The sequence below is a fragment of the Amblyomma maculatum genome, chromosome 10, assembly GCF_055883805.1.
Source record: "Amblyomma maculatum isolate TAMU_Amacu chromosome 10, ASM5588380v1, whole genome shotgun sequence".
Classification (NCBI taxonomy): Eukaryota; Metazoa; Arthropoda; class Arachnida; order Ixodida; family Ixodidae; genus Amblyomma; species Amblyomma maculatum.
In genome coordinates this window covers 52445129-52461394 of record NC_139353.1, presented here as the reverse complement: position 1 = coordinate 52461394, position 16266 = coordinate 52445129, and the positions used below count along the sequence as shown (strand labels likewise).

The 16266-nt window shown below is 45.5% G+C and overlaps 2 protein-coding genes across 3 annotated transcripts in view; one reads left to right on the top strand and one right to left on the bottom strand.

Annotated features, from left to right (window-relative positions):
* Positions 1-1582: 1582 nt before the first annotated feature.
* Positions 1583-15434, bottom strand: LOC146176402 (sulfotransferase ssu-1-like). Its single transcript, XM_084582742.1, has 2 exons — positions 15340-15434; positions 1583-8178 (listed from the first exon to the last, which is right to left on the bottom strand). The coding sequence occupies exon 2, from the start codon at positions 8154-8156 to the stop codon at positions 7212-7214; it is 945 nt and encodes a 314-aa protein (XP_084438868.1). The 5' UTR covers positions 8157-8178; positions 15340-15434; the 3' UTR covers positions 1583-7211.
* The window catches only part of LOC146176401 (sulfotransferase 1 family member D1-like), a 22932-nt gene continuing 18867 nt past the window's right edge, over positions 12202-16266 (top strand). The window contains exon 1 of one of the 2 annotated variants that reach the window (XM_084582740.1): positions 12202-12358. The gene's annotated coding sequence lies outside the window, so the exon portion shown is untranslated. The remainder of the gene's footprint in view (positions 12359-16266) is intronic. The other variant, XM_084582741.1, reaches the window with a different exon arrangement.

Sequence of the window (16266 nt, the reverse complement as noted above, 5' to 3'; positions counted from 1 at the left end):
CCACTTCCCGCTTCGTCATCTTCGTAGCAATATTGTTACCAGGGAACACGTGAACGACGAAATGCTGTGGTTTCGAAGACGACGACGCTTACAGTGTGGGTGTTGGACCACCATTGATGTCCTTGTGGTGAGTTCGGTCCATCCCAGCACAGGTCTAAGTAATTACTTCTGCGTGGCAGGATTTTGAGTCACGTAAGACACAAAGAAGGCGTCCGGTTTCGAGCTGTTGTGACGAAGAGGAGTAATTGGCAATATGAAGTTTCTCAGTACTCCTCCTGAGGTTCTTTTCCTCCTGTCTTCGTTTTCAGCGCTGGTTGTCTTTCAGAGAGTAAACAATTAGGACCTCTACCTCATGCGTGATTTTCAGGTTGAGTAAGGCCGTCTTTGAGGTCCAGACTTTTTGAAGTTGCCATAGCTTCCTCTCAGGAGCATTCCTTCAGAACCGGAGTGCAGAGTCTTGGTGACCAGCGCCTCATTTTGCGGCTCGGCTTTTAGTTTAGGAAGCCCGGATGCTACGGCCTGATTCAAGCTTTGGGAAATTCCACCATGCCCCTTGAGCCGAGCTAACTGGACAGTTTTCTTGGAAGTAGCGCTGCTCCCGCTGTCTGCATATTGTTATATAGTGATTATAGCGGTGGCCTTGTGGTAGAGCATCCGCCTCGCATTCGGGAGGTACCGGGTTCAATCCCTGGTGCCGCCGGGTACCCACCGGTTATAAAATGGGTACAAGCTATCCCCCGGCCTGGTGCTCGGCTCTTCTGGGGTGAAATGCTTGGGAAAAGGGGTCACGGCCCAAATAGTTGCGCCGATGTGGCAGTGATTCGTTCCGCCATCGGACAACAATAAGTCCGCCTTGCGCGGCAACAGCCCATTATGTGGCCCCCTTTTTACCGAAGCGGTGGCCTTGTGGTAGAGCATCCGCCTCGCATTCGGGAGGTACCGGGTTCGATCCCTGGTGCCGCCGGTTACCCACCGGTTTTTAAATGGGTACAAGCTTTCCCCCGGCCTGGTGCTCGGCTCTTCTGGGGTGAAATGCTTGGGAAAAGGGGTCACGGCCCAAATAGTTGCGCCGATGTGGCAGTGATTCGTTCCGCCATCGGACAACAATAAGTCCGCCTTGCGCGGCAACAGCCCATTATGTGGCCCTTTTTTTTACTGCTCACACAGTTGGGCTTAGAAGGCGCGGGCTCCTTTTCCAAGCCACGAGCCCTGGTAAGCCGAGCACCAGGCCGGGCCGTGGCTTGTACCCATTTGAGAAAACCGGTGGGTGTCCGGCCGGCAATGGGAGTCGAACCCACTACTCGCATGGTATACAAGTTGGGCTAGTGAGCTGCTTTGTCCAGCATCCTCTGTACCATTACACCATATAGCTAAATTTTCATTCGGCTATTTTTTCCCTAAAGGTTAGGAGTTTTGCTGTCTCTCTTATTTTCGTGACTGGCCAACAATAAAAGGTAGCAGATGGCTTCCTAGTGCACCAGAAGGGCTGAGCTTCAGGTTTCAGCACCATTAGAGCCCACGCCACCTCTTCATTGGTGATGGGGCTTCAACCCATGAGACATCAAAATACTTTAACACTAAAGAAGATGCAATTTTTTTATTGACAATGAATACGTACACTGAAAGGTAAGATATATTTTGTCGGGGATCCGCGACCCTAAATTCTGGCTTAAGTCAGCAACCCCGTCATCAAGGATATTGAATGCTTAAGACGCTGCTGCAGCGCATGGTTGAACTGAGCATTCGCGAGGCCTTCCAGCAACCATGGAAGTTTTAAGCTCCTCCACGTGCAAACAATGCCAAGCCTGCCAAAATCCACAGGACACTAAACAGTATGTTTCTCTACATATGTGATATACCGAGTATTTCATGCAATTCGAACAAAGAATTTATAAAAAGTATTTGGCCGTAGCCACATGCAAGAAACAAAATATTGTTCCTCACCATGTGGCACTCTTGAGGCTGTAGTTGGCTGGGATCAATAATGCATGGTTGTTATAACTACACTAGCAAGCCTACTGTGCATATATGCACAGTAGGTTTGATAGTGTTTTGATGAATAGTAGAGGGGGTTGCAAAAATGCAGCCAGTATTTCTACCGCAAAGTTATCATATACATGATTTGAAATTTTAATAACATTTGCGAAATATAAATAAAAAAAAACGAAAACATATGGTAGCTCTCTATCACTGCCGCATTGTACCGTTGCGAAAAGTGTTTTGAATCAACAAGGCGGGTTATTTTTAAATTTAAGCAAAAGTGCCGTATGGGTGGTACGCTGACAGAGAAAGCTTGATGCGTTGCATTTTAATCCCATGCAGATAGCATAAATGTAATTCGCCCAAAACTATTTATGCTAAGAAGTTAGTCATTACACTTAGGTAACGGTGTAATTAGGTGCAGATAAAAATGGCGATGGCTTAGATCGGCTATGCCAGGATAGACGTAGCGAGAGGTATGCTTCCCTCGCTGATCTTGTCATGGTCATGTATGTTTATCAATGAGCGACATTGGGCATACATATATTTAATTCAATGTGCTTGACAGAGACGAAGACTGCTCTATGATCTGTGAAGTAGCATGCAGCAGTCTCAATTTTGTGTATACAGTATTTCGATTTGGTACGGTCTACAAACGCGCATCCATTGGATTACTAATCAGTGTCAAGTACAATTGGTGCCACAGTTTCTAGCACACACTACACATGTGTCCAAATGGATTGTTCACAAAACCTGCTTCAAATCTCCGGGTCGAAGATGCACCTTTGCAAACTCGAATGGAGTGATAAGTCCCACGACCTGCCTTCCCATCCTCTTGTGTTGATTCCAGTTGACGGAACTCTTCCATGAGCCCCATCTCTGCGGTCATGCGCCGTCTATCAAAACGCCCCACTATAGTGCTACGTAACGCACGCGCGCGCGCACATCGGCCTCCGCGACGTTACGTCGGACGTTATCGAGGTCCTATACTGCAACGACACGGAGTAATGGACGTAGCGAGTACTAGCAGAGGCTGCCCAACGTCACTGACGTGGAAATAGAGAGAGAGAGAGAAACAACTTTATTTTCTCGAGCTAAATACGACGTTTGCTTAGACGCCGTCGATGGGAGTGGTTCCCTCTTCACGGGACCCATATGCATACCTGGCCGCCTGGCCCCTGGAGATCAGGACGAGCTGGTCTTCTACGACGGGGCTGGTTAGCAAGGTCTATAGAATCTCACCTATTTCTCGCCGACCGCACGGGCCATGCATCCCAGCATTCCTCACGAGCAGTGAAGATGGCGGCCTGCTATGCAGACTGCGACCGCACGGGCGTTTCAGAAATAGTTGCGGAAAAGCTGCTGGAAGGTGTTGGAGCGCGTCCCTGCGTCTATGATACCGCACGTATCGACTGCATATACCCAGAGGGGGAAAAAATGCCTGGGATGCAATCCGTCAGCAGTGCGGCCTGGCACAGTTATGATAAGTAGTGCCGAAAGTTGGGTGAGTTGGTGCAAGTTCTTGATGAAAAGAATAGCGCAAAACGTACACGAAGGACGGAGAGACGACGCAGATAACCGCACTTGTGTGTGTCGTCCTACCGTCCTTCATGTACGTTTTGCGTCATTGATCATGAACGTGCACAGCTGTGAGCTCTTGGATGCAGTGCGTAATGTGCCGTGCCCGTTTTAATGCGTGTGCTCGAGGGGTGTAACGATGGCGTTGTTTTCCTTATCTGCAGTGCTTTCAGTGGAACAATTCCTGAATATGCGGAATCGGCTTCGCAGAAAGTTGTGACCGGTTCAAGTCGGAATCGAAGGCAATCAATTTGGCCACGAAGAACGTCAGTGGCTTAACAACCTGGAAATTCGCGAAATCGATGGAATTCTAGAGAAACTGCGGCCGAGCGAAACAGTGTTCCTCATGACTGTGTAATCTCTAACTCTTCTGTAATCGTACATACATATAAATGATTAGTTTTCAGTAAAACACGCACGTACACAATCATTATCGTTTCGTCCGTAGCATTTTGAGCATTTGCAGTAAACACATCGCATCATTGTATTCATCACGATAGTAATTAGTGCCTCGATAGGTGACCAGTTCCTCCCTGCCGATGCCCTGTCGTCTGCTCCAAAATGCGCACCTAAAATGTTTCGGTTCTCGAGGGGTCTTGGGCGCATGCGCGGTGCGGCCCCGTGCTCGCCAGCCATGCCAGACTGTAGAGGCGGCAGTTTTTTTGAGCCGCCCGTCGTAGCCAACGTACCGTGGCCAACGTCGCCGGCTCTGCCAGTCGCGTCGAAAACGTTGGACTATATTGGGGTCGTTACGCTCGACAGTCTGGCATCGCCGTTTGGGAAGCCGTTCCTCTCTCCGTTCATGCGGCTCCGTGGTTCTCTTCGCCGCCTTATGCTCATTCTCTCTGTGCTGCTGCTAAGCGCCGCATTTTACCGTCTGGATCTTCGCTTATCCGTTTGGCAAGACGTTCTTCTCTTTGTTCGGGCATTGTTGCTGGGGCGGCAGCGGAAGCGGCACGCGGACGCGAGCTCTGTGGTCATGAGCAGCACACCTGTTGCTCATCTCCTGTTTTCGCGCATCCGCACTAGCGGCCTCTCCCAAACACAGCGAAATGCTGGACTGGGTAGCGTAGTGTAGCTCTCGCTACAAAATGCACTGACCAGTGCCACATATAGCCAAGCAATGTGCGTTTAGCTGCACTCAGAAATGGTTTCCAGTTTTTGTAAAGCCTTTGCTCAGTTTATCTTAAACACCCAGGAAAAAGCTGCCATTATTGCCACAAGCGGTTATAGTAATACCGTCTTCGATTTGGGTGACTGGAAATTCTCGGCAGGTTAATTTTAATTCAATTCTAGGATTTAGAAAAAAGCAGTTCGCCGTAGCTGGATGCAAGAAACGAAATTTTATTCCTTGCCGTGTGGCGGAGAACCTCTACCGGCGGAATAACGAGCGGCATGCATGAGTTTCGTGTGCGCAAGATAATTTTCAGTCGGTCCTGCCGTAAACACTAGCCTTTTATCGCTTTTTATGTCGTATTTTTTTCAAGCGTTTAATTGTATGTGAAGGTACAGACAATTTCCGATTAGGAAGCAAAGACGCGGAACATGCCTAATGTAAAGCATAATGAATGCGGTGGCGATTACAAAATCAGTACTCCGTGAAGGTGAATAAGAATTAGGCCGCAGCCAGGAAACTTCGCATGTAGTGGTGTATGGCGAGTATTATGCAAGCTGTACTGAGCCTGCCTGCTAAGGCATACAAATATGAAAAAGAAACGCAAAGCAAGTCGCACGCTGAAAACGAATGGCCCCTGAACAAGGTCTCGAATACGTAAAGTAAGAGCCCAACGGTTCCGTAATTTGTTTTTGTAGCGAAAGCTACATTGGTCACAAACGAGGAGTTTTTCGCGTGGCGGGATGCACACAGCCATTGCATGGCAACCACCGCAGCTGGCGGATGGCGTGCGCTCGCCGCGCCATCTGAAAATCAAGAAGCAACCATAAGAAGATGTCCGGTCTTTAAAGCAACAACAACATAGCAGACATAGTGACCATAGCGCCTTCTAATTATCCTTCTCTAGCGTGAGGATGATAGTAGTGATGGTGATAGGCTTGTAAGCGGCTCATTTTTGCGAGCGTGTACTCAGCGTTAAACAGGATTGTATTGGACAAGATTAGATTGGACTGGATTGGATTGAACGCGATGGGCCTGATTTGTATTGGACAGGTTTCGATTGAATTGGACAGGATTGATTGCATTGTATTTCACTAGTATGAACTTACTTGATTCGACTGGACTTGATTAGACTGAATTGATGTAGATTGAATTAGATTAGACTGGATTCACTGGATTGAATGAGATTAGATTTGATTGGAGAGGAGTAGGCAGCCCGACGCCAGGCACACAAACTTTCGCTACGTAATTCTGGCCTCGCTGAACTAAACCACGACCAAGTTTTAAAGTGGAGACACAAAACCAGAACCAGGAACAATTGACCCCTGACAACATGGAATGAGGTAGAATAATGGACAAATGAACATAAGTGAAAGTTGTAAAAAGCTATGCCGCTGCAGCCCCAAACAACGAGCCGGAGAAAAAAAAACTACGCTGCATGAATAAATGGGGTAAAGCAGCCCATGACCAGGAAAATGACACAGTTAAGAACAGCCAAGTAGAAACAAAATTGTAGTGGACGCTTAAGCTCAACCGTTAAGGGTACGACGCGATAGCGTAGGGAACCAGCTCACATAAACGTCAGACGGTAAGCAAGCCACATGAACGTACGTGGGTGGTCCAGGGGTAAAGTGAATACGAGGATCCTGGCAAAACGATTGTGATACCCCCCTCCCATATGAAAGAAATGCCCTAGGTGACAGCTCCTTCTAAACGTATAACTCCAGGCATCCCTACTTCCAGTCAGTGCGGAGAAATGTGTTGTGAGCTGCCAGCTACCGCCTACCGGCCCCAGGCTCTGGATTTTCCTGTCGTCATGGCAACTCCAGCGCCGTCGGTTGATTGCAGATTGCCGATTTTTAGCGCACGTGGTCTTTCGGGCCATCGCATTAAAATACGGTCAACAGCAAAGCTTAAAATCTGTAATACGTTTACTACAGCGCTCTAAGACCTTTCTGCTCTATTACAAAATAGCCATTCAAATGAGGCTTGTCATCTGTCCATATGGACAAAACTAAACAGTGCACTGTGCCGTGCTGCAACCCTTCCGAGTTGTATGAGACCATTCAGAGCTACCAAACGTCTAGGCTAGTAGTGATTCTCTTTGTCATGCGTAGTGACCGCACAATGTTTTTTTGTTCGCCACTACAAAGTGTGTGATTCCATTTTGGACCACCTGGCACCCTCAGTTGAGTCATATTCGCAGATGTAGAAAATAGACTATTTTTATTCTGTGACGCCTGACAGAATGCACTATTTAACATTTTTTATAGACATTCTCTGCGAGCACTTTTTAATTTTGTTTCTTTTAATTTACTTTTTTACAAACGCCATTGATAAATCGACACTCTAGCAAAACACTGTACTGGAAAATATGATTTGTCACATCAGACAGCTGCTGACGCTGGTTGCCTTAAACGTACTCGTTTTTTCTATAAATCTACTGGAGTGCACCATGGCTGCACCAAACTTCTTAAAACAGCCTATTTCTTTCGAAAAGATATTTTGTGCATTGAATGCTCTTCATAAAATTCAGAACTTATGGCAGCTCAATATCACACCATAGATTCATAACGTCGGATCCTTCAGTTTTGCGATCGATCCACTCTTTGGTCTTCGTTATCATCTCAGGAGTAAAATGAGCCTTCCAGTCACCGACAGTGCCCTTACGGATAAAATTTTCACACTTGTGCATTTCCTTTCTTCGGGACCACGGTTCACGATACACTTCAACTGACTTCAAAGCCTTCTCTGGTGGAAGGTTAAGTAGCTCTGGAATAATCCTACACTTAAAATTCTCGAAGAGTCCCTTCATATTAATAATGCTTGCAGCGTCTAGAACTTTCTGAAACAGTTCTCGGTCTCTTCGAAGCTCGCTTCCGTAATCCTCTCCAAGAAAGTCAGCAATCATCAGAGCCCATATATCCAAATCTCTCTTCAGTTGCTCGTAAGTTAAGAACAGTACGTTTGTTCTTTCTCGGTACTCATACCAGGACAGCAGATGGTCGAAGTAGTCTCCATACGACAGTTTCCCGGCGATGAACAGCTCGTGAAACCTCGCGAACGATGTGTCCTTCACTGACTTTGGAGTGAACCCTTTGAGGTGGTAATAAAATGAAACGCACACATCATAAGGGTTTCTCGCGACATAAATGTACTTGGCGTCGTCCGAGTAAGGCGCCTTGTGGGCAGGCAGATGAATCTTGAGTAGGCCGGGTCGGGACATTTTCTCTGCGGCTTCGGCGCCCATCATCTCAAGATAGGGCGATGCCAGAAGAAAATCCGCGAGAGTTCTTGGCGGGTTACCTTTGGACAAGATACTCAGGATGAGGTACTGCGTCCAGGTTGTTCCACATTTGGGATACGTTGCAATGAATACATCGTTGCGGCGTGGTTTGTAGGAGAACACTGAGCGCACAATGTCTTCTTGGAAGAGTCTTTGCAACCTAAGGCCGTCGATTGATTTATAATTGTCAAGGTCCATCGTGGCTGCAGAGTGGCTGCCCCTGAAATAAATATAAAGGAAGGACATTTATAAATTTGCTTCGCACTTTGGTGATGTGAAAAGGTGTGACAGACCAAGCACAAATGTTAAGAGTTTCTTGAGGCTACCCTTTGATGCACAAACAGAAAGCCATGCCACTGCCACCCTTTAAACTATCGCACATTATTTGGAAATTCGTATCACAGCTAACGCCCACATTATTTCCAACCCACTACTGCGGCCCAGTGGGTACGTGGCTCAACTAGGGAGAAAATGGAGCCCCCAGAGGCCGATTGGCGATGGTGGTGAAAAGCAAGGGGTCCATCTGTTGCACAGTGTCAGAGCAAGTGAAATATTTTCAGGTGGTCGAACATTCCACTGCGCACTACGACCTCTCTCGTAGCCTGAGTCGCCTTGGGGCACTGAGCCCTATAAACCAAGTTTTCTAATGCGTGGTATGGGCATGCCCAAGAAACGTTGTGGAAAGTCTCTAGCGTGGCATGTTCTCGATTAACAAGCTCTCTCAGGAGGCGTAAGTTCTGGGTAAAGCTTCCAGTGTAACAAAACCTCGAGCGCATCATGTGGAATGTAAGAGGCAGATAAATCTTATTCATCCTGTAAGCTTAACTATAGTAACCAAAATCAGGAAGTGAAATAATCCGCGAGCAATAAGTGCCTTGCTAGCGAGAAAGTCCTTTCGTCTGGAGATGATGCTTCGGAACACTAATGATGCACATGCGCCTGGCAAGTGACACGCCTGGCAACTATATTTGGATAACAAGTACTGTGACGTCACGAGCACGCTTTACATGTCCGTGCAGGCATGAACTGCCAACTGAGCGGCTTCACTGAGAGAGAGAGATATATATTTTAATGGCAACAGGAGATGTCTGCCTGGTGGTAAGCCTAGCATGCTACTCCTGATGAGGGTTGAGGGATGAGGGTGACAGAGTGTGGGAGGGGAAGGGGAAATAAATGAGAAAAAAAGAGAATCGGTGTCGCACACTTTCATACGCACATAAGCACACACAGATGAGTTTTAAAGGGTATTTATCAACCCTGTGTCCTTAAGAAAAGTTAACTTTCACACGCACATAATCACACACAGATGAGTTTTAAAGGGTATTAATCAACCCTGTGACCTTCAGAAAAGTTAGTAAGGCCTTGGTAGCTCGCGCAGCAAACGATCCGTCGCACCAAGGACCCAGGACATGTTCAAGGTGCAAGGTTGTTTCTTTAGGTAAGCTTAAATTATTGCGCAGTGTCCTGCGATGTGCAGTAAACCGTTGACAGGAGGTTACCAAATGTTCAAAATTTTCACACACATCACATGTAGAGCACAGAGGCCTGCTCGCTATGCCTATTTTATGTAGGAAGTAGTTTGTGTATGACACATTCAAGCGGATTCTGTGTAGACAGTTTCGATGCCACCTGTACAAATTGTGAGGAATTCGAAAGACGCAAGTGGGATCTATTCGGTGTAGAGGTCGATATTGATGGTTCGGGTCACACCACAGAGAGCGTTGCAATCGCCATGATTCAGTTGCTACAAGTCTTGCTGCATCTCTTCGTGAGAATGGTATTGAAATTGTCCTTGTGGAATCTTTTAGTTCTTTTGCAGCGGCGTCTGCGAGGTCGTTGCCCGCGATGCTGCAGTGAGCAGGTAACCACTGTAGCACAATGCTGTGACTCAGGTCATAGGCCTCTGTGCGTAGCTTATTTATGTCAATGACGAGCTCTTCCTGAATTTTTCATGATTTAAGCAATTGTAGTGCAGCGCGACGATCCCTGAAGATAACCCATGCTGCAGGGCGTTGTTGTGGAATATATATAATTGCTTCTCTCAGAACTGTTAACTCAGTAGCCACAGCTGAAGTGCGATGACTGAGTGTTGCCGAGATTGTGGTGTGCATTGATGGTATCCACACGCCGATGGATGAAGAAATAGCTGTGACAGAGCCATCAATATAGATGTGGCAATGATGACTGTAGCATGCACAGATGTGCTCAAGGGCGAAGTATTTAAGTGCGGGTCCTGGGGTGCGGGCTTTTCTTTTGATGCCAGGTATAGTTGTCCAAATTTGCCATGAAGCAAACCTCCATGGTGGGAAAGATGACGGTACTGCGCGTTGATATTGCTCAGGCAGTAGATTGGAGAGTGATGTCATACTTTGCTCTTAAAACGGGTGGGTAGGTTCACGTGCAAAGCGCAGCTGGGCGCGAAGCAGCTCCTGCGGTATCAGCACGGTTACAGATATACGTCTGCTCTCCGCCAGAGTGCCCACTGTGGAAGTGTTTTTTGGAAGACCAAGGCACACTCTCAAAGCTTTGGCCTGCATGGCTTCAAGTAGCTTAATGCTTGACTGCGAGAGGCTTTGAAGAAGAGGGAGGCTATAACGCAGAAGACCTTCACAAAGTGCTCCATAAAGCCGTAATAAGGAATCGGTAGAGCAGCCTCTTCTGGTCGTTGAGAGCATACGGAATATAGATACGTATGAAGAGAGTGTGGTCTTAAGTTGTTGAACGTGTGGTGACCATGAAAGAGACCTATCAAAGGTCATACATAGAAATTTTTGATTGTTGACATACGGTATAGGAGTGCCAGCAACTTTCAGTACATAACGGGAGAGATCACGTCTTGAAAATGATAATTGCTGCGCACTTTTCTGGAGATATAACAAGACCTCGCTTGTTTAAAAATAATGCAGTGCCAACTATTGCTTTTTGTAGTCGAGCATGCACAATGCGCCTGTCTCTTCCGGAGCACCATATGCAGATGTCATCTGCGTAGAGGGAGATTTGAACAGTAGGTGGCAAGGACCTGTCCAAACCAAGAAGAGATATATTGAAGAGGGTTGGACTTAAAATCCCTCCCTGAGGAACGCCACGAGACACATGATGTAAGGACGTGTCACCTTGATCCGTTGACATGTAAATGGTCCTATCACGAAGATATTCAGAAAGCCAGTTATACATTCGTCCAGCAATGCCAACTGAACGCAAGGCTGAATGAATCGCCTCGTGCGTGACATTATCAAATGCTCCTTTAACGTCAAGAAAAACGGCAATAATTAGAGACCGCTCAGCTTTGCTGCGCCTGACACAGTTGGCAAGAGCAATAACATTATCAATACTGTTTCGGCCTTTTCGGAAGCCAGACATTGATGGAGGGTAAATTCCCCTATTCGTCAAGTCCCAGGTAAGGCGTGAATGAACCATTTTTTCCATCAATTGATGGCTTCACTGAGAGAGGAGGGGGAGATGGGAATCAGATTCCCGGACAATTTGGATCCATGTGTCAAAAAGTCGATCCCTAGTCGACGGAGGCTCGTTCGTACGAATAGTTACGCTTCACTTTCATGTCCGGTGGTCAGTAAATATGCACCTTAAGATTGTGAGGTAATGAGCACATGAGAAAAGAGAGCAATGTTCAGGCATCAGTGATTAAATGAGAAGCAAAATGAATGTATAAGAACGAGGGTTGTACTTAAGCGAGCCAAAGACAGTAGCAATCAACTCTGCTGCATCATGTCATTAAAAGCGGAGCTTAAGTGTGCCTCGAAATTTTGGTTCTTTAGCGTTAAAAGCTCATTTTGATGACGTTATGCATCCAGTCATCCTCACTAGTTTGCCTCTGGCGAACTGCTGTTGGCGACTGAAATGAACCGGCATTGCTTTCATCATCACCATCATTATCGTCAAATCATTTTATTTCCACCTAAATGAGACTCCTATTTGGACCCCACCCCCCTTCCCCCACTGCACGCAGGCCTAAGGGAGCCCTACTCAGGAGCCTCGCAAACTGAGGTCTGGTGAAGACACATTGTTGCTTCAAGGCCTCAGCCGCCAGGAGGATGGCTTGTTGCTATGGAGCGCGGTTCTCTCTCCGCAGCTAGGTCTCCCAGGCTTCTCTGTCTATACTTTGCTTGCGATCTCATGACGTCACACAAAACACAGACAAAGGAATGACGGCGCCTGGCAGCCCGGGCGCCGGCATTCCTTTGTCTGTGCTTTGTGTGACGTCAAGAGACCGCATGGCATGGTCCAACTGGCAGGACTTGAATAATTGAGCACCACGTTTGTGATTTTAATCTAGCCTGTTCGTTGCAGCTGCAGATCTCGAACGAGACACGGCAATCACAGGCCCTGAAAGCAGTTTCTAGGCTCGGTTTCTACCATAGGTATTATATGGGAAGCTATTGGTAAGCTATGTGTTGTTTTCTCAAGGAATATCCTAATGGTAGAAAGTTTTGTAAGATTTGATTCAATGCCGTTTAGATGAGTGAAACTATAATTAGGAGCGTAAAAACATAAATTTTGAGCTGTAAACAATTTTCATAAATTTCATAACAGCGAGAAAGAAAGAAAGAAGCATAAGAACGTAATCTGTGTAATTATCGATCAGCTCAGAATTCTAGCCGGCAGTACCTGCTAACAATCTGCACTTCCCATGGCCCCCGAGGTGTCATGGCTCTCAATTCAGTAGATTTGAACAAGAAATCAGTGCAAAAATGAAAATCAAGGAATACTAGAAAAAAATTGTTTTAAGCTTTGATGCCACCCGCTCGAAATCGAAGATTGCTTCAGAATTTAATCAGACTAGGCTTTGTTAAGTACTATTATTATTTAGATTTTCATGGGACTAGTTGTTACGAATAACAAGGGCAGCTTAATCCAGCGTCATGATTTAATTTAAGGGACATGCTATTACTATCTTATTAATCTGAATAGTTTAGGCTTTTAATGCGTAGCCAGGGAGAGGATTCTGGTGCAGCTTTGATTACGAGACAAGTGTGAGGCATTTTAAGTTACCATTTTGGGCTTGCTTATTTATTTATTTTTACTTTCAGGGTCATATAGGCATTTCACAGGGGAGTGGACAAAAGAAATAGAGAGTTAGCAATGTAAAAAGCGGGTGCATAAATAATCGATCTTATATACACAATCTTAGCTATGAAATCGGCAATAACTTACTAAATAAAAAACTGGTAGTGTGTATACAGTGCAAGATAAAACTTTGGGAAAATTATTTGCATAAGTAATAGGTATAATTTTATTTGGAAGATTGTTAAATTATTTGGAGGTACGGGGAACAAATGAGCGTAAGAAACAATCTGTTTTGCGTAAAGGAATGACAACTTTGTGGGCATGATAGATGCATAGCGATGTATAATAGGGTTTATGATAGAAATGATTGTTTAAGGCGTTAATTCGAATCGTGTAAGCTTCTGATGCGTGACTAAGCTATGCTTTTAAAAATTGCATTGCGCTTACAGCGAGCAGTTGAACGGTGTATATTTGAAAATGAAAATTTTGTGGCGGTTCCGAATTGAATAGACATGCTGATATAAATGGTCTAACATTCTGACGCGCATCGGAATGATGCGCTGCCAAATATTACGAATGTGTTGCCAATGCACTAGTACCAAGTAGGAGCGGATATTTTAAATTACAGTACCAATATTGGGCCCATAGATTGTGCTGAGAACTTTGCTACACCAACGCGGTACAATTTGAAATCATTGCACAGCGACTACGAAATATTGTAGGTGACATTTTTATGGACATATTCATGGACAAACTGTAAGCTTCCAATGGTTACCAAAAGTTAGCCCCTGAAGGTTTCCCTGCACTCGTGCTGATCAGCAAAGACCGTCATGGAAAACTAAAGGGGCTAGTCGCTTACGACGACAGAAAACTGCAAGCACGAGAGGATCCGCGGAAATGCTGACTGGTATAGTATAATCTTAGGATATGCGAAAACTGCGACCATAACAAAAGTAGCCTTTGAAAATGAGCTTGCTCAGTATTTCTCGGCTTTATTAAAGTGGATCTTTCAAGTCCCTTTTTGAATTCTCAATCTTCTTCAAATCGAAGACAGAGCAAATATGGATAATAAACGGCGTAAATGAAGATGAGAGAAACAATGTACCTGGATATTACTCATGTGTGATTAGAGAGGATGCATGGTCACGTTCATGCAGGGAATGCAATGTCAGGCTAAGTGACGTGGAGGTGGTGGTAAGGATTGGCAAAACAGAGTAAAAAAAGAACACAAGCGTTGCTATACTCACCACCTAAAGATATTCCGGCATATGAGATTGGGAGGTTTGCAAGAAAAGCCTGTCGTCAACTGGCATGGGACAGTGTTTATTGAAGCTAGTGAACAAAATATTTGAGGTGGCTGTAGAGGCACTAAGCTGGTGAAGATTATGACCAATGTCTGTCATGTGCTGCTGATATGGTATAGAGCTCAATGTAGCCTGTGAACTTTGCATGAATATACATGACCAAAAAAAAACCTTTTTTTTCGAAAAGGCGATTTCATAGCAACAAATCTATGAATGCATAAAACAAACCATAACTTGTGCTCTAAATGTGCACGGAATTAAAACACTGTTGAGGTTTCTTAGGCCTACAAAGCATAGTAGTGGAATGCAGAAGACAAAAACGCAGACAGCGATTTAGTCAACTGCACTGACAAACACCTCTGCTCCGAACACAATGGAAGAGGGATATTTTATTTTATTCAATCATGCATGCATAAAAATGGCCCATTAGAGGAAAACTGGAAAAATGAAAGCGGAGTTTTTTGTTCACTCGCGCATGCACATTTGGTAATGACAAATTATAAATAACTGTACGAAAAATTTAGTTCTCACTAATGATCAAGACAAATGCTCCTTCCTGAATCATTCGAGATCTTACATTAGACCTTATATAGGCCTTGGTACTGAAGCAGCTAGAATAAACAGCCCTGGATAAAAAATACAGACGGTTTAACACCGTTAACCACGGAATTAGGTGGGGAAACAGGCCGTTCTGACAGGATTGCGTTTCCTTTATCTAGATTATCAAACGTTATTTTGCTGTGTTAATAAGACAACACATTGCACGTGTGCTGCAGCACTAAAAGTTTCGAAAGCACTACAGAATCTGAGTTGAAAGAATGCGAAAGCCTGAGCATTGCTGCTGCGCATGATCTATCGTGTGCCCCTTGTAGAACGCAGACGGAGTTTCGTTGAATGCATCAAAGTTCCCCCGTCTTCTATAATTGGTTTGCAGCGAAGAAAATAAGGCGTATCTGTCACACTTGTTTCTGTACACACCTGAAGTCCTTCGGAAAGTTAAAAGAATGCTGGTTGTAGTGCTGCAGCACTAATGAGGCTTCATTCAGACTTACCGACTTCCTGCCTTCGACCCAACTGTACGGGGCGGGTCTGTCAGGCATGAGCGCCGGATGTCTTCTACTAAGAGACGCTGAAGGCGCTAATCTCGCATCTCATGATAAGAAATGCTCAGTAAAAACACTTCCATTGCACTGTTACCCGTGCTCAGGCTATCTTCGCTGATACCAGGCTAGACAAGACACTAAGCGAAACTCTGTGCAGGAGAATGAGCCCGAGGAAATGATAACTCGATTATAGACTGTGCAAAGAGTGCCTCGATGCCGCGAAGCGACATTCGTCCAGACGGAGAGTGCTCTTTTTTTAATGGGACATGTATGGCGTGTGCCACCTGTAAAAGTAAAAGAGACAGGGTGCTACCCATCAGATAATAGGAGCGTATTGATAAGGATGCCGTGTGACAATCGTAATCAACTACACTTAACCTGGTTCCACCTAAGTTCCACAGACATGCTTGGTTTGGTTTCTAAAGTTTAACGTCCCGAAGCAACTCAAGCTGTGATAGACACCGTAGGTGATGGAATGAAAAATGTCGACCTACCCCCCCCCCCCCCCTGGGGCTCTTGAACGTGCGCTGACATTGCAAAGCACGCATCTGTCTGGCTTTTCGCCTCCATTAAAAAGGAGTCGCCGCTGCCGGAATTCGATCCTGCACCCACGGGTAAAGCAGTCGAGCGCTCTAACCACTGCGCCACGGCTGCTGGTTTTCGAGTAACAAGAATATATATTAAAAAGCTCAGCTTATTACAGAAACTTTTTTAAATGTTCCACTTTAGCTGTAAATTACGTGTATGCAGATTAAGAGGGTTGTTAAAGTGGGCACTGGGCACTACCCAAATAGAGGACTTAGTTGCACTAGTGCCCTGGTTACAAGACGCAAGACGTCGGCTTTTTCATTGTCCTCGTAATAGTGCGTCAAATAA

Bases quoted from the DNA above. Each gene is read 5' to 3' on its own strand.
- LOC146176402 (XM_084582742.1), bottom strand. From the start codon at position 8,156: ATGGACCTTGACAATTATAAATCAATCGACGGCCTTAGGTTGCAAAGA.